General features: G+C 45.7%; 1 protein-coding gene across 1 annotated transcript in view; it reads right to left on the bottom strand.

Annotated features, from left to right (window-relative positions):
* LOC123150699 (uncharacterized) overlaps positions 1–2,888 on the bottom strand; it is a 6,064-nt gene extending 3,176 nt beyond the window's left edge. The window contains exons 1-2 of the mRNA XM_044570535.1: positions 2,760–2,888; positions 2,229–2,292 (exon numbers count right to left, since the gene is read on the bottom strand). Of these exons, the coding sequence (XP_044426470.1) occupies positions 2,229–2,264 (36 nt within the window). The 5' untranslated portion in view covers positions 2,265–2,292; positions 2,760–2,888. The remainder of the gene's footprint in view (positions 1–2,228; positions 2,293–2,759) is intronic.
* Positions 2,889–23,484: the final 20,596 nt, after the last annotated feature.

Below are 23,484 nucleotides of genomic sequence, written 5' to 3'. Positions count from 1 at the left end.
CGCCCGCCCCAGCGCTGTCCTAGCCGCAGTGGCCCGCGCCCGTTCTCATGGCGCCACCCGCGCCTCCCACGCCCGCCCCAGCGCCGCAGTGGCCGCACTGGCCCGCGCCGGCCCCAGCCGCGACAACCGCGCCGGTCCAGCTCCCACTGCCGCCGCCCAGCTTCGGACTAGGCCAGTCCACACCGGGAGGACTTCCGATCCAGCAGGTCCGGTTTCCGCCATCACCGTCCCCGATTCTGGCCTGGCTAACCGGCACGTCGCGACCGCCGGTGTACGCATAGGCCAGGGACCCACCGGTACCCACGCTGTAGTCTGGGGCCTCGTCCGGCTCCGCGAGGGCCTACGACGGCCTCCCCACCGTTGACCGGGCGCCGTCATCATCACTGCTCCGCACCGCCGAGCCGGTCGGCCATGGCGCGCCGACCCAGACGCCGCCACGGTTCGCCAAGATTGATTTCGCCACTTATGACGGCACGGAGGACCCGCTTAACTGGCTCAACCAGTGTGAGCAGTTTTTCCGTGGCCAGCGCACGCTCGCCTCGGAGCGCACTTGGCTGGCATCCTACCACCTCCGCGGTGCAGCCCAGACCTGGTACTACGCCCTCGAGCAGGATGAGGGCAGCATGCCCCCTTGGGAGCGCTTCCGCGAGCTCTGCCTCCTTCGCTTTGGGCCTCCGGTTCGCGGGAGCCGCCTGGCAGAGCTCGGCCGCCTTCCCTTCACCTCCACGGTGCAGGACTTCGCCGACCGTTTCCAGGCCCTGGCATGCCATGCGTCGAGCATGACGGCGCAGCAGCGGGCCAACCTCTTTGTCGGTGGACTTCCGAATCACATCCGCGTGGATGTGGAGCTTCGGGGACCCCAGGATCTCCAGTCGGCCATGTACTACGCCCGCGCGTTCGAGTGCCGCGCGGTGGCCATCCAGCAAGAATCACCATCCCGGACCACTGGGTCGCTACCCAGGCCGGATTCCGCGCAGGGTTGGCCTGCGCAGGCTTCTACGGTACCCCTCGCCGCGACCGCGGCGCGCCCGTTCCGCCGGCTCACCTCAGCCGAGCTACTCGAGCGTCGCCGCCAAGGGTTGTGCTTCAACTGCGACGAGCCCAACACGCCCGGCCATGCCTGCCCGCGACTCTTCTACCTGGAGGTTGCAGACTACATTCCGGAGGACGCCGTCGCCGCCGACCTTGCCGCCCCAGCTGTCGAGAAGGTGTTTGACGCTGGTTGATCGCCTCGAGGAGTTCCGCAAGCGCTTCCCCACCTTACAGCTCGAGGACGAGCTGTTTGTGCAGGCGGGGAGAAGTGTTATGGCCAGGCCGGTTTAGCTAGGCCCACCGGGCAATCTTAGTCCACAAGTTATCTTAGGTTAATTCTTATGCAAGTTACCTAGGTTATAAATATAGGCTATAAGACTCTTTTTGGAATTAAGCAATAAGAATATTATTATCCCTATTGCCCGGCTCCCAAAGGAGCCGGAACCCTAGCCGCCTCTAACCCTAGCCGCCGCCATCTCCCTCCAACGCGACGGCGCCCAGCCGCCGACGCGCCCGCTCATCGCCCCGTCCCGTTCCATCCTTCCCCTACAACCTCCGGAGCAGGTCCAGTAGGACCCCTAGTTCTACCAAGAACTCTCAAGTCCCAACAATGTAACTCGAGTTTCAATTTGCATGAACATAATACGATTCACAGGTTAGTAAGTTTAACGCATCCAATTCTATATGATACATGAAAAAGCCTTTGTGATAGCCAGCCAAACCATTCATTCTATCTATGTGAACCAAATTTAGCGAACACTATTGTTGCTGACAAGTCTAAGAAACCATTCGGGAAAGCCTCACACAAATGTTCACTTCCTTGGCAAACAACTGCTTAACCTGAACTGACTTCAGGGATAATATGCAAAATAACATGAATAAAGTATACATTACTAGGGAACATTTTCAGAAAGTGTTATCATCTCTTATCAATAGAAGTCAAGCCTCATCTGAAGTTAAAGCTCAACATCACCAATATTACACAAGTGTAAGTCTGGAACTACTAGTATACTCGTTGGTCTTTTTCTATGCCATCCCAATGACAACACGTTCATTAAACATCAGCATGTCAAACCCGGTGCCCTACTTGAATCAGGTCAAACTATGAGTTATCATGTTTAGTGAGTTCCTCCAGTATTATGAAAATGGGATCTGTCCAATATCCCTAGGGTAGAAAATAAGGCATGGAGTAGAACCTGATCATGCCTCCGCAGCAGACTCTGGCGGTCCATAACTATCAAGTGTTCCAAAATGCAGAGCCTGAATCAAGCAGCAGGAAGCCGAAATTTGTCAGTACATGATGAATTAATGATAACAGAATTTCGAAGATACAACTCCCACAACACCGTATCCTTGAAAAAGGAGTGTTACTACTGGAATCACAGTCCAAAGAATAATCTTGGCATTGACATGAAGAAAAAGTAAAGACTGCTCCCAGCTCGACAGCAGAAGAGAAAACCTCGAGAGAGAAATCAAAATCCATGGCAAAAGCGAGAGGCGGAACGCACAGTCCCTAGATTTCTAGACGCACCGAATTTCTCCCCTCAAATCACCTAAAGCTGCGGCAACGAACCAGCCCCCAAAATCTTAGATCTAACTTCCCGGAAAGAACTCCATATCGCCGGAAAAAAGGAGAGGGAATAATACAAGCAAAAAAAAATACAGGGAAATATTTTCTAGGGACACCAGGAACAAGGATTGGGAGAAGAAAGGATCGGCATTCTTACCTAGACTAGAACTGAAGCATCGGACGCTCGAAGGAATGGTAGGATGGCTTTCCTGTTTCCCCCCTTCCGTCGCTGCCTATGTAACACGAAGGGGCGGAAGGAGGAGGGGTTTAAGGAAGGGAAAGCGAGGAGCCACATTGCCACGGGCCCAAATGTCGAAGGGTTTAATTCTCTTTTTTGGGGGACGAGGGGAGAAGGGTTTAATGCTGACAGCGAGCAGAAATGCGTATGCAACTTTTTTTTTCTGCGAGTAAATGCGTATGCACTTGATCTGTGAGTAACTCAATTTAATAAAAAATATATAAAAGTGCTGCAATTGCAATAGTAATGAGACAATTCAACATTTATTTCTCTCTAGCCCCTTTGTCATGGGTCATTGTGTAGTGTTATCTTGAACATGTTCGAGACTTGGTTATCCGGGGTTAGGGCTCCTTTGATTCATAGGTCCGGAGTCCTTTGATCCACACTAACCTCCCCTAGTCTATGCCCTGCTCACTTGAATCCTGTGGAATTCCACTGCAAAAGAAAAGAATGATATAAAATTAAAGAACAAGTGTGTGTTTGATGGCCCCTGACTCCATTTTTTGGCGCTTGGAGCCTTCCGGCCGCTTCTCCACTAAATCTCTCTACGCGGCCATTGCACCTTCGTTGGCCCCTGAGCCCTTTAGCTTGATCTGGGACATTCGCCTTCCCCTCAAAATCAGGATATTCCCGTGGCAGTGGATCCGGGGACGCCTCTCCTCTGGGGTTGAAGTCTTCAAACGCAATGGACCTGGAGACGGGATGTGTCCCTTGTGCGGCACGGTGGAGGATTCTAACCACATCTTCTTCTCCTGCTCCACAGCCCAGTTAATTCATGTGGTCCTGCTTCCGTGAGACGGTCGGCGGACAATGGTGTAACACCAACTTCCCCGACTTACTTGCGGAGATCCACGCCTCCCCCCTCCCCTCGCTACCATCATATTAGATGGTTGTGCATTGGGGTCCTCGCCTAGACGCTTTGGACCATTCACAACAAACTTGTTATTCAGAATGTGCCTCTTCGACGTGCGACTGACGCGATTTTCAAAATGTGTGGTTACTTGCAGCTCTAGCGGCTGCTTAGCCGCCCCCAGGACCAGGAAGTCATCAACACCCTCCTCGCCGATCTTCGATCGATGGCCTTCCGCGTGGCGCCTTCGCTTCCGCCCCCTCCGCCGGAACCCGATTAGATCTGCTGCTCGTGTTGCAGTGTCTGTGTGTGTTGCTTTATTTTCAGGGCTTGTTGAGCTGTGCCCTCAGCACTAACCCTTGCTACTTTATTTGGGTGCGAGACTTGTGTGTGTGTGTGTGTGTGTGAACTTTGTTGGATGTTTGGCTCGGGCGGTTTGCTTTATAATATAAAGCGGGGCGAAAGCCTTTTTCGATAATGTAGGAAAATCATACTATTCTTTCAAAGAGATCAGACCTCGTGGACAAAAAATATATGAAAAAGACTAGGGAAAGTCTTTTTTGGGGGGCGAGGGGGGGGAGACTAGGGAAAGTTTCATAGGAATATTTTTCCTAGAGATAGCGTTCCTGCAAATCAAGCACCTACTAGAGGAGAAAATTGATAGGATCATAGTCATGTTGGAATCCCTTGAATCAGAGGAGTCCTTAGTAGCCAGCTCAAGGTTCGGAAGTGAGATAACATGTATGTCAAATACTATAACAAAAGAGATGTCATTTGATTTATAGGATATGATTTTTTTTCATTCGACCTATGCTTTTTCCTACTCGATGAAATACAAAGGATTGATTTCTATCCTATAAAGGAATAGTATTCTATTCCTACAAATCAAATGGCTCCAAATTTAAAATTTCTACAAAAATCCATCCTTTGCAATTCCTACAAAATTCATATAAATCGAAGGAGGTCTCAAATTGGGGAATGTGTGTGTTGTCGGAAAATACACATTGGGACAACCCCCACTATATCTGACTATCTACCACAACAAATTAATTTTGTGTAGCTGGAAATGGCACTAGTCCCATAAGTTGATTAGCATGCAAAATGTAAGGATGAGGTACAAATATAGAGAAACAAATTGGGGCATGATGATTGTGTCAATATCTTCATAGCCAATGGGCCTTGGCATACCCTCTCATCCTCCATGAACATATTATGTATCATCACCCATTTCATGATACTTGCCAAGACATTCTTATTCCAGAAACGAGCAGGCCCTCAAATAAGTGAAAAGCTTGCTCGCAACACTTCAGATTTCTCCATTGTTGGAAGAAAGGTTCGGTAGTTTCCATGTCGTCGGTAATTCAATGGAAAAATTGTTCGGTCATGCGAAGCATTACCGAAACACGTATGGTGGGAAGGTACAACCTCAAGGAAATATGCCCTAGAGGCAATAATAAAGTTGTTATTCATATTTCCTTGTATCATGATAAATGTTTATTATTCATGCTAGAATTGTATTAACCGGAAACTTAGTACATGTGTGAATACATATACAAACAGAGGGTCCCTAGTATGCCTCTACTTCACTAGCTCGTTAATCAAATATGGTTAAGTTTCCTAGCCATGGACATGCGTTGTCATTTGATGAATGGGATCACATCATTAGAGAATGATGTGATTGACTTGACCCATTCTGTTAGCTTAGCACTTGATCGTTTTAGTTTACTGCTATTGCTTTCTTCATGACTTATACATGTTCCTCAGACTATGAGATTATCCAACTCCCGAATACTGGAGGAACACCATGTGTGCTATCAAACGTCACAACATAACTGGGTGATTATAAAGATGCTCTATAGGTGTCTTCGATGGTGTTTGTTGAGTTGGCATTGATCGAGATTAGGATTTGTCACTCCAATTGTCGGAGAGGTATCTCTGGGCCCTCTCGGTAATGAACATCACTATAAGCCTTGCAAGCAATGTGACTAATGAGTTAGTTGTGGGATGATGCATTACAGAACGAGTAAAGAAACTTGCCGGTGACGAGATTGAACTAGGTATGATGATACCGATGATCGAATCTCGGGCAAGTAACATACCGATGACAAAGGGAACAACATATGTTGTTGTGCGGTTTGACCGATAAAGATCTTCGTAGAATATGTAGGAACCAATATGAGCATCCAGGTTCCGCTATTGGTTATTGACCGGAGATGTGTCTCAGTCATGTCTACATAGTTCTCGAACCCGTAGGGTCCGCATGCTTAATGTTCAATGACGATATGTATTATGAGTTATGTGATTTGATGTACCAAAGGTTGTTCGGAGTCCTGGATGAGATCACGGACACGACGAGGAGTCTCTAAATGGTCGAGATATAAAGATTCATATATTGGAAGGCTACATTCGAACACCGAAATGGTTCGGGTCATTTCGGATAAGTTTCGGAGTACCGGGGGTTACCGGAACCCCCTCCGGGAAGTTATTAGGCCTTATGGGCCTAGTGGTGGAAGAGAGGAGGCATGCCAAGAGGTGGTGCGTGCCCCCCTAGCCCAAACCTAATTGGACTAGGGCTAGGGGGCGGCCCCCCTTTCCTTCTCTTCTTCCTCTCCTTCCTTCTTCTCCTACTTGGACTAGGAAAGGGGGAAACCTACTCCTACTAGGAGTAGGAATCCCCCTTGGGCGCGCCCCTTGAGGCCGGCCCTCCTCCTCCTCCCCTCCTTTATATATGAGGGAGGGGGCACCCCATATACACACAAGTTGATCTTTAGCCATGTGCGGTGCCCCCCTCCACAGTTTTGCACCTCGGTCATTTTGTCGTAGTGCTTAGGCGAAGCCCAGCGTTGGTAACTTCATCATCACCGTTAACATGTCGTCGTGCTTACGGAACTCACCCTCGGCCTCAGCTGGATCAAGAGTACAAGGGACGTCACCGAGTTGAACGTGTGCAGATCGCGGAGGTGCCGTGCGTTTGGTACTTGATCTGTTAGAACGCGAAGACGTTCGACTACATCGACCGCGTTACTAACCACCTCCACTTTCATTCTACGAGGGTACGTACACACACTCTCCCTTCTCGTTGCTATGCATCTCCTAGATAGATCTTGCGTTCCCCAATAGTGGCATCCGAGCCAGGTCAGGTTTATGCGTAGATGTTATATGCACGAGTAGAACACAAAGAGTTGTGGGCGATAATAGTCATACTAATTACCAGCATGTCATACTTTTATTCGGCGGTATTGTTGGATGAAGCGGCCCAGACCGACATTACATGACCGCGTTCATGAGACTGGTTCTACTGACGTGCTTCGCACATAGGTGGCTAGTGGGTGTCTGTTTCTCCAGCTTTAGTTGAATCAAGTGTGACTACACCCGGTCCTTGTTGAAGGTTAAAACAGCACACTTGACGAAAAATAGTTGTGGTTTTGATGCGTAGGTAAGAACAGTTCTTGCTAAGCCCGTAGCAGCCACATAAAACTTGCAACAACAAAGTAGATGACGTCTAACTTGTTTTTACAGGGCATGTTGTGATGTGATATGGCCAAGACGTGATGAGATATAAATTGTTGTATGAGATGATCATGTTGTAGTTATCGGCAACTGGCATAAGCCTTATGGTTGTCACTTTATTGCATAAGACACAAGCGCCATATAATTGCTTTACTTTATCGCTATGTGATAGCAATATTTGAAAAAGCAATAGTTGGCGAGACGACCATGTGATGACACGTTGATAAAGATCAAGATGATGGAGATCATGGTGTCATGCCGTTAAGATGGAGATCATAACGGTACTTTGGAGATGGAGATCAAAGGCACAAGATGATGATGGACATATCATGTCACATATTTTGATTGCATGTGATGTTTATCTTTTATGCATCTTATTTTGCTTAGTACGATGGTAGCATTATGAGATGATCCCTTACTAAATTTCAAGGTATAAGTGTTCTCCCTGAGTAGCACCGTTGTGACAGTTTGTCGTGCCGAGACACCACGTGATGATTGGGTGTGATAAGCTCTACGTTCACATACAACGGGTGCAAGCCAGCTTTGCACACGCAGAATACTCAGGTTAAACTTGACAAGCCTAGCATATGCAGATATGTGTTGGAAATATGCCCTAGAGGCAATAATAAAATGGTTATTATTATATTTCTTTGTTCATGATAATTGTCTATTGTTCATGCTATAATTGTGTTATCCGGAAATCGTAATACATGTGTGAATACATAGACCACAACACGTCCCTAGTGAGCCTCTGGTTGACTAGCTCGTTGATCAAAAGATAGTCATGGTTTCCTGACTATGGACATTGGATGTCATTGATAACGGGATCACATCATTAGGAGAATGATGTGATGGACAAGACCCAATCCGAAGCATAGCTCAAAGATCATGTAGTTCATTTGCTGTAGCTTTTCCGAATGTCAAGTATCATTTCCTTAGACCATGAGATTGTGCAACTCCCGGATACCGTAGGAGTGCTTTGGGTGTGCCAAACGTCACAACGTAACTGGGTGACTATAAAGGTACACTACAGGTATCTCCGAAAGTGTCTGTTGGGTTGGCACGAATCGAGACTGGGATTTGTCACTCCGTATGACGGAGAGGTATATCTGGGCCCACTCGGTAATGCATCATCATAATGAGCTCAATGTGATCAAGTGGTTGATCATGGGATCATGCATTACGGTACGAGTAAAGTGACTTGCCGGTAACGAGATTGAACGAGGTATTGGGATACCACGATCGAGTCTCGGACAAGTAACGTACCGATTGACAAAGGGAATTGTATACGGATTGATTGAATCCTCGACATCGTGGTTCATCTGATGAGATCATCATGAAGCATGTGGGAGACAACATGTGTATCTAGATCCCGCTGTTGGTTATTGACCGGAGAGGCGTCTCGGTCATGTCTGCATGTCTCCCGAACCCGTAGGGTCTACACACTTAAGGTTCGATGACGCTAGGGTTTTTTGAGATATTAGCATACGATAACCCAAAAGTTGTTCGGAGTCCCGGATGAGATCCCGGACATCACGAGGAGTTCCGGAATGGTCCGGAGGTAAAGATTTATATATAGGAAGTCAAGTTTCGGTCATCGGGAAAGTTTCGGGGGTAATCGGTATTGTACCGGGACCACCGGAAGGGTCCCAGGGGTCCACCGGGTGGGGCCACCTATCCCGGAGGTCCCCATGGGCTGAAGTGGGAAGGGAACCAGCCCCTAGTGGGCTGGTGCGCCTCCCTTTGGGCCTCCCCCTGCGCCTAGGGTTGGAAACCCTAGGGGTGGGGGGCGCCACCCTTGCCTTGGGGGGGGGCAAGGCACCCCTTGGCCGCCCCCCCTAGGAGATTGGATCTCCTAGGGACGGTGCCCCCCTAGGCACCCTATATATAGTGGTGGGGGGAGGGAAGGCAGCCGCACCCAAGCCCCTGGCCTCTCCCTCTCCCTCTCGTGACACTCCTCCGTCTCCCTGCGCTTGGCGAAGCCCTGCCGAGATCACCGTTGCTTCCACCACCACGCTGTCGTGATGCTGGATCTTCATCAACCTCTCCTTCCCCCTTGCTGGATCAAGAAGGAGGAGACGTCTTCCCAACCGTACGTGTGTTGAACACGGAGCTGCCGTCCGTTCGGCACTAGGTCATCGGTGATTTGGATCACGTCGAGTACGACTCCATCAACCCCGTTCTATTGAACGCTTCCGCGCGCGATCTACAAGGGTATGTAGATGCACTCCTTTCTCCCTCGTTGCTAGATGACTCCATAGATTGATCTTGGTGATGCGTAGAAAATTTTAAAATTCTGCTACGTTCCCCACAGTGGCATCATGAGCTAGGTCTATGCGTAGTTACTATGCACGAGTAGAACACAAAATAGTTGTGGGCGTCGATATTGTCAATTTGCTTGTCGTTACTAGTCTTATCTTGATTCGGCGGCATCATGGGATGAAGCGTCCCGGACCGACCTTACACGTACGCTTACGTGAGACTGGTTCCACCGACTGACATGCACTAGTTGCATAAGGTGGCTGGCGGGTGTCTGTCTCTCCCACTTTAGTCGGATCGGATTCGATGAACAGGGTCCTTATGAAGGGTTAATAGAAATTGGCAATTCACGTTGTGGTTTTGGCGTAGGTAAGAAATGTTCTTGCTAGAAACCTATAGCAGCCACGTAAAAACTTGCAACAACAATTAGAGGACGTCTAACTTGTTTTTGCAGCAAGTGTTTTGTGATGTGATATGGCCAAAGGATGTGATGTATGAGATGATCATGTTCTTGTAATAGGAATCATGACTTGCATGTCGATGAGTATGACAACCGGCAGGAGCCATAGGAATTGTCTTTATTTATTTATGACCTGCGTGTCAACATAAACGTCATGTTATTACTTTACTTTATTGCTAAAGCGTTAGCCATAGTAGTAGAAGTAATAGATGACGAGACAACTTCAAGAAGACACGATGATGGAGATCATGATGATGGAGATCATGGTGTCATGCCGGTGACAACGATGATCATGGAGCCCCGAAGATGGAGATCAAAAGGAGCAAATGATATTGGCCATATCATGTCACTATTTGATTGCATGTGATGTTTATCATGTTTTACATCTTATTTGCTTAGAACGACGGTAGCTTAAATAAGATGATCCCTCGTAATAATTTCAAGAGAGTGTTCCCCCTAACTGTGCACCGTTGCGAAGGTTCGTTGTTTCGAAGCACCACATGATGATCGGGTGTGATAGATTCTAACGTTCGAATACAACGGGTGTAAGCTAGATTTACACACGTAATACACTTAGGTTGACTTGACGAGCCTAGCATGTACAGACATGGCCTCGGAACACAGAAGACCGAAAGGTCGAGCATGAGTCATATAGAAGATACGATCAACATGAAGATGTTCACCGATGTTGGCTAGTCTGTCTCACGTGATGATCGGACATGGCCTAGTTAACTTGGATCATGTTTCACTTAGATGACTAGAGGGATGTCTATCTGAGTGGGAGTTCATTAAGTAATTTGATTAGATGAACTTAATTATCATGAACTTAGTCTAAAATCTTTACAATATGTCTTGTAGATCAAATGGCCCACGTTGTCCTCAACTTCAACGCGTTCCTAGAGAAAACCAAGTTGAAAGACGATGGCAGCAACTATACGGACTGGGTCCGGAACCTGAGGATCATCCTCATAGCTGCCAAGAAAGATTATGTCCTAGAAGCACCGCTAGGTGACGCACCTATCCCAGAGAACCAAGACGTTATGAATGCTTGGCAGTCACGTGCTGATGATTACTCCCTCGTTCAGTGCGGCATGCTTTACAGCTTAGAACCGGGGCTCCAAAAGCATTTTGAGAGACACGGAGCATATGAGATGTTCGAAGAGCTGAAAATGGTTTTTCAAGCTCATGCCCGGGTCGAGAGATATGAAGTCTCCGACAAGTTCTTTAGCTGTAAGATGGAGGAAAATAGTTCTGTTAGTGAGCACATACTCAAAATGTCTGGGTTGCATAACCGTTTGACTCAGCTGGGAGTTAATCTCCCAGATGACGCGGTCATTGACAGAATCCTTCAGTCGCTTCCACCAAGCTACAAGAGCTTTGTGATGAACTTCTATGCAGGGGATGGAAAAGACCATTCCCGAGGTATATTCAATGCTGAAATCAGCAGAGGTGGAAATCAAAAAGGAACATCAAGTGTTGATGGTGAATAAAACCACTAAGTTCAAGAAAGGCAAGGGTAAAAAGAACTTTAAGAAGGACGGCAAGGGAGTTACCGCGCCCGGTAAGCAAGCTGCCGGGAAGAAGCCAAAGAATGGACCCAAGCCCGAGACTGAGTGTTTTTATTGCAAGGGAAGTGGTCACTGGAAGCGGAACTGCCCCAAATACTTAGCGGACAAGAAGGCCATCAACACTAAAGGTATATGTGATATACATGTAATTGATGTGTACCTTACCAGTACTCGTAGTAGCTCCTGGGTATTTGATACCGGTGCGGTTGCTCACATTTGTAACTCAAAACAGGAGCTGCGGAATAAGCGGAGACTGGCGAAGGATGAGGTGACGATGCGCGTCGGGAATGGTTCCAAGGTCGATGTGATCTCCGTCGGCCCGCTGCCTCTACATTTACCTACGGTATTAGTTTTAAACCTCAATAATTGTTATTTAGTGCCAGCTTTGAGCATGAACATTGTATCAGGATCTCGTTTAATTCAAGATGGCTACTCATTTAAATCCGAGAATAATGGTTGTTCTATTTATATGAGAGATATGTTTTATGGTCATGCTCCGATGGTGAATGGTTTATTCTTAATGAATCTCGAGCGTAATGCTACACATATTCATAGTGTGAATACCAAAAGATGTAAGGTTGATAATGATAGTCCCACATACTTGTGGCACTGCCGCCTTGGTCACATAGGTGTCAAACGCATGAAGAAGCTCCATGCAGATGGACTTTTAGAGTCTCTTGATTACGAATCATTTGACACGTGCGAACCATGCCTCATGGGTAAAATGACCAAGACTCTGTTCTCAGGAACAATGGAGCGAGCAACCAACTTATTGGAAACCATACATACTGATGTGTGCGGTCCAATGAGTGTTGAGGCTCGCGGTGGCTATCGTTATGTTCTCACCCTCACTGATGACTTGAGTAGATATGGGTATGTCTACTTAATGAAACACAAGTCTGAGACCTTTGAAAAGTTCAAGGAATTTCAGAGTGAGGTTGAGAATCAACGTGACAAGAAAATCAAGTTCTTGCGATCAGATCGTGGGGGAGAATACTTGAGTCACGAATTTGGCACACACTTAAGAAAATGTGGAATAGTTTCACAACTCACGCCGCCTGGAACACCTCAGCGTAATGGTGTGTCCGAACGTCGTAATCGCACTCTATTGGATATGGTGCGATCTATGATGTCTCTTACCGATTTACCGCTGTCATTTTGAGGCTATGCTTTAGAGACTTCCGCATTCACTTTAAATAGGGCTCCGTCGAAATCCGTTGAGACGACACTGTATGAATTATGGTTTGGGAAGAAACCTAAGCTGTCGTTTCTAAAAGTTTGGGGATGCGATTCTTATGTCAAGAAACTTCAACCTGAAAAGCTCGAACCCAAGTCAGAAAAATGCGTCTTCATAGGATACCCTAAAGAAACTGCTGGGTATACCTTCTACCTCAGATCCGAAGGAAAGATCTTTGTTGCCAAGAATGGGTCCTTTCTAGAGAAAGAGTTTCTCTCGAAAGAAATAAGTGGGAGGAAAGTAGAACTTGATGAAATATTACCTCTTGAATCGGTAAGTGGCGCAGCTCAAGAAAATGTTCATGAGGTGCCTGCACCGACTAGAGAGGAAGTTAATGATGATGATCATGAAACTTAAGATCAAGTTACTACTGAACTTCGTAGGTCCATGAGGACACATTCCACACCAGAGTGGTACGGCAACCCTGTCTTGGAAATCATGTTATTAGACAACGGTGAACCTTCGAACTATGAAGAAGCGATGGCGGGCCCGGATTCCGACAAATGGCTGGAAGCCATGAAATCCGAGATAGGATCCATGTATGAAAACGAAGTATGGACTTTGACTGACTTGCCCGATGATCAGCGAGCCATAGAAAATAAATGGATCTTTAAGAAGAAGACAGACGCGGATGGTAATGTGACCATCTATAAAGCTCGGCTTGTCGCTAAGGGTTATCGACAAGTTCAAGGGGTTGACTACGATGAGACTTTCTCACCCGTAGTGAAGCTGAAGTCCGTCCGAATCATGTTAGCAATTGCCGCATTCTATGATTATGAGATATGGAAAATGGATGTCAAAACGACATTCCTTAATGGTTTCCTTAAGGAAGAATTGTATATGATGCAGCCGAAAGGTTTTGTCGATCCTAAGAATGCTGACAAGGTGTGCAAGCTCCAACGCTCGATTTATGGGCTGGTGCAAGCATCTCGGAGTTGGAACATTCGTTTTGATGAGATGATCAAAGCGTTTGGGTTTATGCAGACTTATGGAGAAGCCTACATTTACAAGAAAGTGAGTGGGAGCTCTGTAGCATTTCTCATATTGTATGTGGATGACATACTGTTGATGGGAAATGATATAGAATTCTTGTAAAGCATAAAGGCCTACTTGAAGAAGTGTTTTTCAATGAAGGACCTTGGAGAAGCTGCTTATATATTAGGCATCAAGATCTATAGAGATAGATCGAGACGCCTCATTGGTCTTTCACAGAGTACGTACCTTGACAAGATATTGAAGAAGTTCAAAATGGATCAGTCAAAGAAGGGGTTCTTGCCTGTATTGCAAGGTACGAGTTTGAGCACGGCTCAATGCCCGACCACGACAGAAGATAGAGAAAAGATGAGTGTCGTCCCCTATGCCTCGGCCATAGGGTCTATCATGTATGCTATGCTGTGTACCAGACCTGATGTAAACCTTGCCGTAAGTTTGGTAGGAAGGTACCAAAGTAATCCTGGCATAGAACACTGGACATCGGTCAAGAATATCTTGAAGTACCTGAAAAGGACTAAGGACATGTTTCTCGTGTATGGAGGTGACGAAGAGCTCGTCGTAAAGGGTTACGTCGATGCTAGCTTCGACACAGATCTGGATGACTCTAAGTCACAAACCGGATACGTGTATATTTTGAATGGTGGGGCAGTAAGCTGATGCAGTTGCAAGCAAAGTGTTGTGGCGGGATCTACATGTGAAGCGGAGTACATGGCAGCCTCAGAGGCAGCACAAGAAGCAGTCTGGGTGAAGGAGTTCATTACCGACCTAGGAGTCATACCCTATGCGTCGGGCCCGATGACTCTCTTCTGTGACAACACTGGAGCTATTGCCCTTGCCAAGGAGCCCAGGTTTCACAGGAAGACCAGGCATATCAAGCGTCGCTTCAACTCCATTCGTGGAAGTGTTCAAAATGGAGACATAGAGATTTGTAAAGTACATACGGACCTGAATGTGGCAGATCCATTGACTAAACCTCTCCCTAGAGCAAAACATGATCAACACCAGAACTACATGGGTGTTCGATTCATCACAATGTAACTAGACTATTGACTCTAGTGCAAGTGGGAGACTATTGGAAATATGCCCTAGAGGCAATAATAAAATGGTTATTATTATATTTATTTGTTCATGATAATTGTCTATTGTTCATGCTATAATTGTGTTATCCGGAAATCGTAATACATGTGTGAATACATAGACCACAACACGTCCCTAGTGAGCCTCTAGTTGACTAGCTCGTTGATCAAAAGATAGTCATGGTTTCCTGACTATGGACATTGGATGTCATTGATAATGGGATCACATCATTAGGAGAATGATGTGATGGACAAGACCCAATCCTAAGCATAGCTCAAAGATCGTGTAGTTCGTTTGCTGTAGCTTTTCCGAATGTCAAGTATCATTTCCTTAGACCATGAGATTGTGCAACTCCCGGATACCGTAGGAGTGCTTTGGGTGTGCCAAATGTCACAACGTAACTGGGTGACTATAAAAGTACACTACAGGTATCTCCGAAAGTGTCTGTTGGGTTGGCACGAATCGAGACTGGGATTTGTCACTCCGTATGACGGAGAGGTATCTCTGGGCCCACTCGGTAATGCATCATCATAATGAGCTCAATGTGATCAAGTGGTTGATCACGGGATCATGCATTATGGTACGAGTAAAGTGACTTGCTGGTAACGAGATTGAACGAGGTATTGGGATACCGACGATCGAGTCTCGGGCAAGTAACGTACCGATTGACAAAGGGAATTGTATACAGATTGATTGAATCCTCGACGTCGTGGTTCATCCGATGAGATCATTGTGAAGCATGTGGGAGCCAACATGGGTATGCAGATCCCGCTGTTGGTTATTGACCGGAGAGGCGTCTCGGTCATGTCTGCATGTCTCCCGAACCCGTAGGGTCTACACACTTAAGGTTCGATGACGCTAGGGTTGTTAAGATATTAGCATACGGTAACCCGAAAGTTGTTCGGAGTCCCGGATGAGATCCCGGACATCACAAGGAGTTCCGGAATGGTCCGGAGGTAAAGATTTATATATAGGAAGTCAAGTTTCGGTCATCGGGAAAGTTTCGGGGGTAATCGGTATTGTACCGGGACCACTGGAAGGGTCCCGGGTTCCACCGGGTGGGGCCACCTATCCCGGAGGGCCCCATGGGCTGAAGTGGGAAGGGAACCAGCCCCTAGTGGGCTGATGCGCCTCCCTTTGGGCCTCCCCCTGCGCCTAGGGTTGGAAACCCTAGGGGTGGGGGCGCCACCCTTGCCTTGGGGAGGGGGGGCAAGGCACCCCTTGGCCCCCCCCCCTAGGAGATTGGATCTCCTAGGGACGGTGCCCCCCTAGGCACCCTATATATAGTGGTGGGGGGAGGGAAGGCAGCCGCACCCAAGCCCCTGGCCTCTCCCTCTCCCTCTCGTGACACTCCTCCGTCTCCCTGCGCTTGGCGAAGCCCTGCCGAGATCACCGTTGCTTCCACCACCACGCCGTCGTGCTGCTGGATCTTCATCAACCTCTCCTTCCCCCTTGCTGGATCAATAAGGAGGAGACGTCTTCCCAACCGTACGTGTGTTGAACACGGAGCTGCCGTCCGTTCGGCACTAGGTCATCGGTGATTTGGATCACGTCGAGTACGACTCCATCAACCCCGTTCTCTTGAATGCTTCCGCGCGCGATCTACAAGGGTATGTAGATGCACTCCTTTCTCCCTCGTTGCTAGATGACTCCATAGATTGATCTTGGTGATGCATAGAAAATTTTAAAATTCTGCTACGTTCCCCACAATATGGCCTCAAAACACTAAGACCGAAAGGTCGAGCGTGAATCATATAGTAGATATGATCAACATAGTGATGTTCACCATTGAAAACTTGTCCATCTCACGTGATGCTCAGGCATGGTTTAGTTGATATGGATCACGTGATCCCTTAGATGATTAGAGGGATGTCTATCTAAGTGGGAGTTCTTAAGTAATATGGTTAATTGAACTTAAATTTATCATGAACTTAGTCCTGATAGTATTTGCATATCTATGTTGTAGATCAATTGCCCGCGTATAGCTTCCCCGTTTTATTTATGATATGTTCCTAGAGAAAACTATGTTGAAATATGTTAGTAGCAATGATGCGGACTAGCTCCGTGATCTGAGGATTATCCTCATTGCCGCACAGAAGAGTTATGTCCTTGCACCGCTAGGCGATGGACCTATTGCAGGAGCAGAAGTAGACATTATGAACGTTTGGCAAGCTCGGTATGATGACTACTTGATTGTTTAGTGCGCCATGTTTTACGGCTTAGAACCGGGACTTAAAAAACATTTTGAACGCCACAGAGCATATAAGATGTTCCGTTGAAATTAGTATTTCAGACTCATGCCCGTGTCGAGAGGTATGAGTCCTCTGACAGTACTTTGCCTACAAGATGGAGGTGAATAGCTCAACCAGCGAGCATGTGCTCAGATTGTATGGGTACTACAATTGCTTGAATCAAGTGGGAGTTAATCTTCCAAGATAGTGCTTGACAGAGTTCTCTAGTCACTATCACCAAGTTACTGGAACTTAGTGATGAACTATAATATGCAAGGGATGACATAAAACGATTCCCGAGCTCTTCGCGATGTTGAAATCAGCGAATGTAGAAATCAAGAAAAGCATCAAGTGTTGATGGTTGACAAGACCACTAGTTTCAAGTAAAAGGGCAAGGGAAAGAAAGGGAACTTCAAGAAGAATGGCAAGCAAGTTGCCACTCCCATGAAGAAGCCCAAAGCTAGATCCAAGCCTGAAACTGAGTGCTTCTACTTCAAAGGAAATGTTCACTGGAAGCGGAACTGCCCCAAATACTTGGCGGATAAGAAGGATGGCAAAGTGAACAAAAGTATATATGATATACATGTTATTGATGTGTACTTTACTAGTGTTCATTGTAGCCGCTGGGTATTTGATACTGGTTCAGTTGCTATGATTAGTAACTTGAAACAGGAGTTACAAAATGAACAGAGACTAGTTGAGGGCGAGGTGAAGATGTGTGTTGGAAGTAATTCCAAGGTTGATAAGATCACCATCGCACAGTCCCTTTACCTTCAGGATTAGTGTTGAACCTAAAATAAATGTTATTTGGTGTTTGCATTGAGCATAATATGATTGGATCATGTTTATTGCAATACAGTTATTCATTTAAGTCAAAGAATAATTGTTATTATGTTTACATGAATAAAACCTTCTGTTGCCATACACTGATACCTCTCCAACGTATCTATAATTTTTTATTGTTCCATGCTATTATATTATCCATCTAGGATGTTTTATATGCATTTATATGTTATTTTATATGATTTTTGGGACTAACCTATTAACCTAGAGCCCAGTGCCAGTTTCTGTTTTTTTCCTTGTTTTTGAATATCGCAGAAAAGGAAACCCAAATAGAGTCCAATTGACCTGAAATTTCATGAAGATTATTTTTGGACCAGAAGAAGCCCACGGAGTATCGGAGATGGGCCATAAGAGCTCCGAGGCACCCACGAGGGTGGGGGGGGCGCCCAACCCCCTTGGGCGCGCCCCCAACCTCGTGGCCGCCTCGGAGACCCCCCTGACTTGTTCCCGACGTCAAAATCTCTTATATATACCCAAATTTCCAAAACATAACCTAGATCGGGAGTTCCGCCGCCGCAAGCCTCTGTACCTACCGAAAACCAATCTAGACCCATTCCGACACCCTGCCGGAGGGGGGATCCCTCTCCGGTGGCTATCTTCATCATCCCGGCGCTCTCCATGATGAGGAGGGAGTAGTTCACCCTCGAGGCTGGGGGTATGTACCAGTAGCTATGTGTTTGATCTCTCTCTCTCTCTCTCATGTTCTTGATTTGGCACAATCTTGATGTGTCGTGAGCTTTGCTATTATAGTTGGATCTTATGTTGTTTCTCCCTGCTACCTCTTGAGCATGCGTTGGTTTTTCCTCGAAGAGTAAAGGGTGATGCAGCAAAGTAGTGTAAGTATTTCCCTCAGTTTTGAGAACCAAGGTATCAATCCAGTAGGAGGTACACGCAAGTCACCTAGTACCTACACAAACGAACAAGAACTTCGCAACCAACGCGATAAAGGGGTTGTCAATCCCTTCACGACCACTTGCAAAAGTGAGATCTGATAGAGATAATAAGATAATTTTTTTGGTATTTTTATGATATAGATTGAAAGTAAAGATTGCAAAGTAAAATATATTGGAAACTTATATGATGGAAAGTAGACCCGAGGGCCATAGGTTTCACTAGTGGCTTCTCTCAAGATGGCATATTCTACGGTGGGTGAACAAATTACTGTCGAGCAATTGATAGAAAAGCGAATAATTATGAGAATATCCAGCATGATCATGTGTATAGGCATCACGTCCGCGACAAGTAGACCGAAATGATTCTACATCTACTACTATTACTCCACACATCGACCGTTATCCAGCATGCATCTAGAGTATTAAGTTCATAAGAACAAAGTAACGCATTAGGCAAGATGACATGATGTAGAGGGATAAACTCAAGAAATATGATATAAACCCCATCTTTTTATCCTCGATGGCAACAATACAATACATGCCTTGCTGCCCCTGCTGTCACTGGGAAAGGACACCGCAAGATTGAACCCAAAGCTAAGCACTTCTCCCATTGCAAAAAATATCAATCTAGTAGGCCAAACCAAACTGATAATTCGAAGAGACTTGCAAAGATAACAAATCATACATATAAGTATTCAGAGGAGAATCAAATATTGTTCATAGATAATCTTGATCATAAACCCACAATTCATCGGATCTCGACAAACACAATGCAAAAAGAATTACATCGAATAGATCTCTAAGAAGATCGAGGAGAACTTTGTATTGAGATCCAAAGAGAGAGAAGAAGCCATCTAGCTAATAACTATGGACCCGAAGGTCTGTGTAAACTACTCACACATCATCGGAGAGGCCATGGAGTTGATGTAGAGGCCTTCCGCGATCGATTCCCCCTCCGACGGAGCTCCGAAAAAGGCCCCAAGATGGGATCTCATGGCTACAGAAGGTTGCGGCGGTGGAAATTGGGTTTCATGATGCTCCTGGATGTTTTGGGGGTATATGGATATATATAGGAGGAAGAAGTAGGTCGGTGGAGCTGCGAGGGGCCCACGAGGGTGGGGGCGTGCCCAAGGGGGCAGACGCGCCTCCCTGCCTCGTGGCTCCCTCGTTTCTTTCTTGACATTCACTCCAAGTCCCCTGGTTCACGTTTGTTCCAAAAATAACTCTCCCGAAGGTTTCATTCCGTTTGGATTCCGTTTGATATTCCTTTTCTGTGAAACACTGAAATAGGCAAAAAACAACAATTTGCGCTGGGCCTTGGGTTAGTAGGTTAGTCCCAAAAATAATAAAAAAGGTATATTAAAGCCCATTAAACATCCAAAACAAATAATATGATAGCATGGAACAATAAAAAATTATAGATACGTTGGAGACGTATCACTCCCCCTCTACTCTCTTGTGATGGATTGAGTTTTCCCTTTGAAGTTACCTTATCAGATTGAGTCTTTAAGGATTTGAGAACACTTGATGTATGCCTTGCATGTGCTTATCTATGGTGACAATGGGATATTCATGTGATCCACTTGATGTATGTTTTGGTGATCAACTTGCGAGTTCTGTGACCTTGTGAACTTATGCATAGGGGTTGGCACACATTTTCGTCTTGACTCTCTGGTAGAAATTTGAGGCACTCTTTGAAGTTCTTTGTGTTGGTTGAATAGATGAATCTGAGATTGTGTGATGCATATCGTATAATCATACCCACAGATACTTGAGGTGACATTGGAGTATCTAGGTGACATTAGGGTTTTGGTTGATTTGCGTCTTAAGGTATTATTCTAGTACGAACTCTAGGATAGATTGAACGGAAAGGATAGCTTCGTGTTATTTTACTACGGACTCTTGAATAGATCGATCAAAAAGAATAACTTTGAGGTGGTTTCGTATCCTACAATAATCTCTTTGTTTGTTCTCCGCTATTAGTGACCTTGGAGTGACTCTTTGTTGCATGTTGAGGGATAGTTATACGATCCAATTATGTTATTATTGTTGAGAGAACTTGCACTAGTGAAAGTATGAACCCTAGGCCTTATTTCAACGCATTGCAATTGTAACATCCCAAATTTTCAATTTGGAATGTTATACATTAGATCATCATGCATATCATATTTTATTTTGCTTTTGGTTTTGATCCTAGAAAATCCTAGGCAACTCAAGGACCCACGGAGAGAGTTGGGGATTTCGTTATTTACATATTTGAGTTTTCTCAAATTATGTAAACAAGATCACTTGATTTTATTTATTTTATCATCAATTATTTCTATTACAAAAATATGAGAGAGGGAATAAAATGACTTTCCCAAAATATAGAAATATTGAGGATTTAATAAAAAAAATCAAATAAGATTTATTTCGGAGTTTTTTTTCGTATTTTATTTGAATTTAGGAAAAATGCGCATTTTTCAAAGTTGTAGTTTGGGCCCAGATAAATGTTCACTTTATCGGGCTTGATTTTAGAACCAGGGAAAATTTATTTCGTGAATTTTGGAGTCCGTTTAGTACTTCTTTTTATTTTTCTTCCGAGCAGAATTATTTAAAAAAAACAAAAAACGCGGAACCGACTTTGGGCCGTACTCGGCCAGGACTCCGCCTGGCCGGGGCCTTTATAATGCGCGCCCGAGGCCCGAGCCGAGCCAGCCCACCCCGCCGCCCTAACCCTAGCCGCCGCCCTAGCCGCCGCCAGCCGCCACCGCCGCCCGCCAGCCGCCGCCGCCGACTCGCCGGAGCAGCGCGCCGCCCGAGGTTCGCCGCCGCCTTGTTTTCCGTGCCGTAAAAAAAATTCTGTTCGTCGTTTTTCTTTTTCGTCGGATTTTTCCGCGGTTATTTTCTGATCGCGATTTCTGATCCGATTTTTGTTTTAGTATAACTTTTCGCTCGTTTATCGGAATCAGACGATTCAAGCGCCTGGAGTTTCGTCTCGAAACCCTCTTTCCGAATAATCAACTTAAACATGTTTTTGCTACTGTAAAATTTGCCTTAGATCCAGATGACTAGAACGAAGTTGTTTTCTTTCGCCGTTTGATTTCTTTTGCTTCGTTCGATTTGATTCTTTTTGCCAACCAGGGTTCTTAAATTGAACTTTCTGGTTAGATCTTCTATTTGAGTTTTACCTGTGCATTAGATGAGTACTTATAGTATACTTGTTGTTTGTCTGCGATAGAATACCCGGAGTGCGCCGCCTGTTACGTTGAATCTCTAGGTTTCGCGGATCATCAGCAAGTCAAGTAACACTTTGATCATACCTTTTTCTACAACCCAGTTTTATTGCATTAGATCAATCCTCACACATTGCATGATTAGGATCTAATTAAATTGTGGGATGGGAAGTAGATGAGGTAGTACCTATTACCTGTTTATTATCAAACCTTTGGGAGTTACTTCTACGTTTGCTTATTATACCATGCTATGCTAGTAGACGTGGATTGGGTGAGTGAAATCCATGACAGATGTGAGATTGATAATTAATGGTTTATCTAAGGTGGCAACTTAAACACACATCTGGGTGGATTGAGGCACCTGGGGTTTCCAGGACTTGCCTGTTTTTCTTTTGGACCGCCACCCAGGCTCAAAGGGATCATGAGATTATTCATACTAGAAACTTCCGTGTGCAGCCACAAGCCATTATGGGCTCTGGCATAGTTGACTAAGTTGTGCGAACTCTTACAGTGGTAGACTAGCAGATGTAGGGGATGTAGGTGGTACGGTCTAGCCGATCGTAAGGTGCTAGCGCTTCTGAAAGACTATGTCTCGGTCATCCGTCTTCTCAAACACCCTGTAGTGCGAGAAACCAAATGGAGGCGATCGAGTCTTGTGGGGAAAAGTGCGCAAACCTCTGCAGAGTGTAATAAACTAATCATGATTAGCCATGTCCCCGGTTATGGACATCTTGAGTATCTAGTACTTGGATTTTCATGCGAATCTCAACATGTTACTCTAAAGTTAATTTTGTTGGGTTTAATGATGTTACTTTAATTGGGATTGAGAATGCTGTCAACCATTCTCAATGTTTAACAACCACCATGATAGTAATTAAATTTATTCCTTTGAAGTAGGGAAAATTGGCTTTACGCAAAAACTGTAACCATAGAGCTTTCCACCAGCCAAATATGCATATAGTATAGCTGTTTCATTCCATTACTCTCGATGTGTTACCTTGCCAGCATATTCCATGTGCTGACCCGTTTTCGGGCTGCAACGTTAATGTTGCAGACTTTTCAGACGACGATTAAGGAGTTTTTAGGTCGTGGTTCTATACTCAGTGATGCCGTTGGAGTTGATGGACTCACTTATCTTCCAAGCCTTCCGCTGTTATCGTCACTAGATGGCCTTAAGCCATATTTATTGTAATAAGTTCTCTTTTGAGACACTCGATGTAATAAGTGTGTGATTGCTACTCTGCTATAAATCCTCCGAGTACTGTGTGGTGTCAGCATTACTGATCCAGGGATGACACCGGAGCACAGAGATCAGACCGTTTGAGGTCTGGTCGCTACAGAGATGGTATCAGAGCACACGTTGACTATAGGACACGACCACTAAGCTAAAGACCTAGATCACTACTCACTCTCTTCTCTTCTGACTTCTCATCTTTTCTACTCTTTAGGATGGCGGATGCAAGGAACAAGTTCACACAACCAGATGAAGATACACCCTTTGGACGCCA

The sequence above is a fragment of the Triticum aestivum genome, chromosome 7A (genome assembly GCF_018294505.1).
Source record: "Triticum aestivum cultivar Chinese Spring chromosome 7A, IWGSC CS RefSeq v2.1, whole genome shotgun sequence".
NCBI lineage: Eukaryota > Viridiplantae > Streptophyta > Magnoliopsida > Poales > Poaceae > Triticum > Triticum aestivum.
Note: the sequence above shows the minus strand (reverse complement) of the source record. Positions and strands in the feature narration are given on the sequence as shown.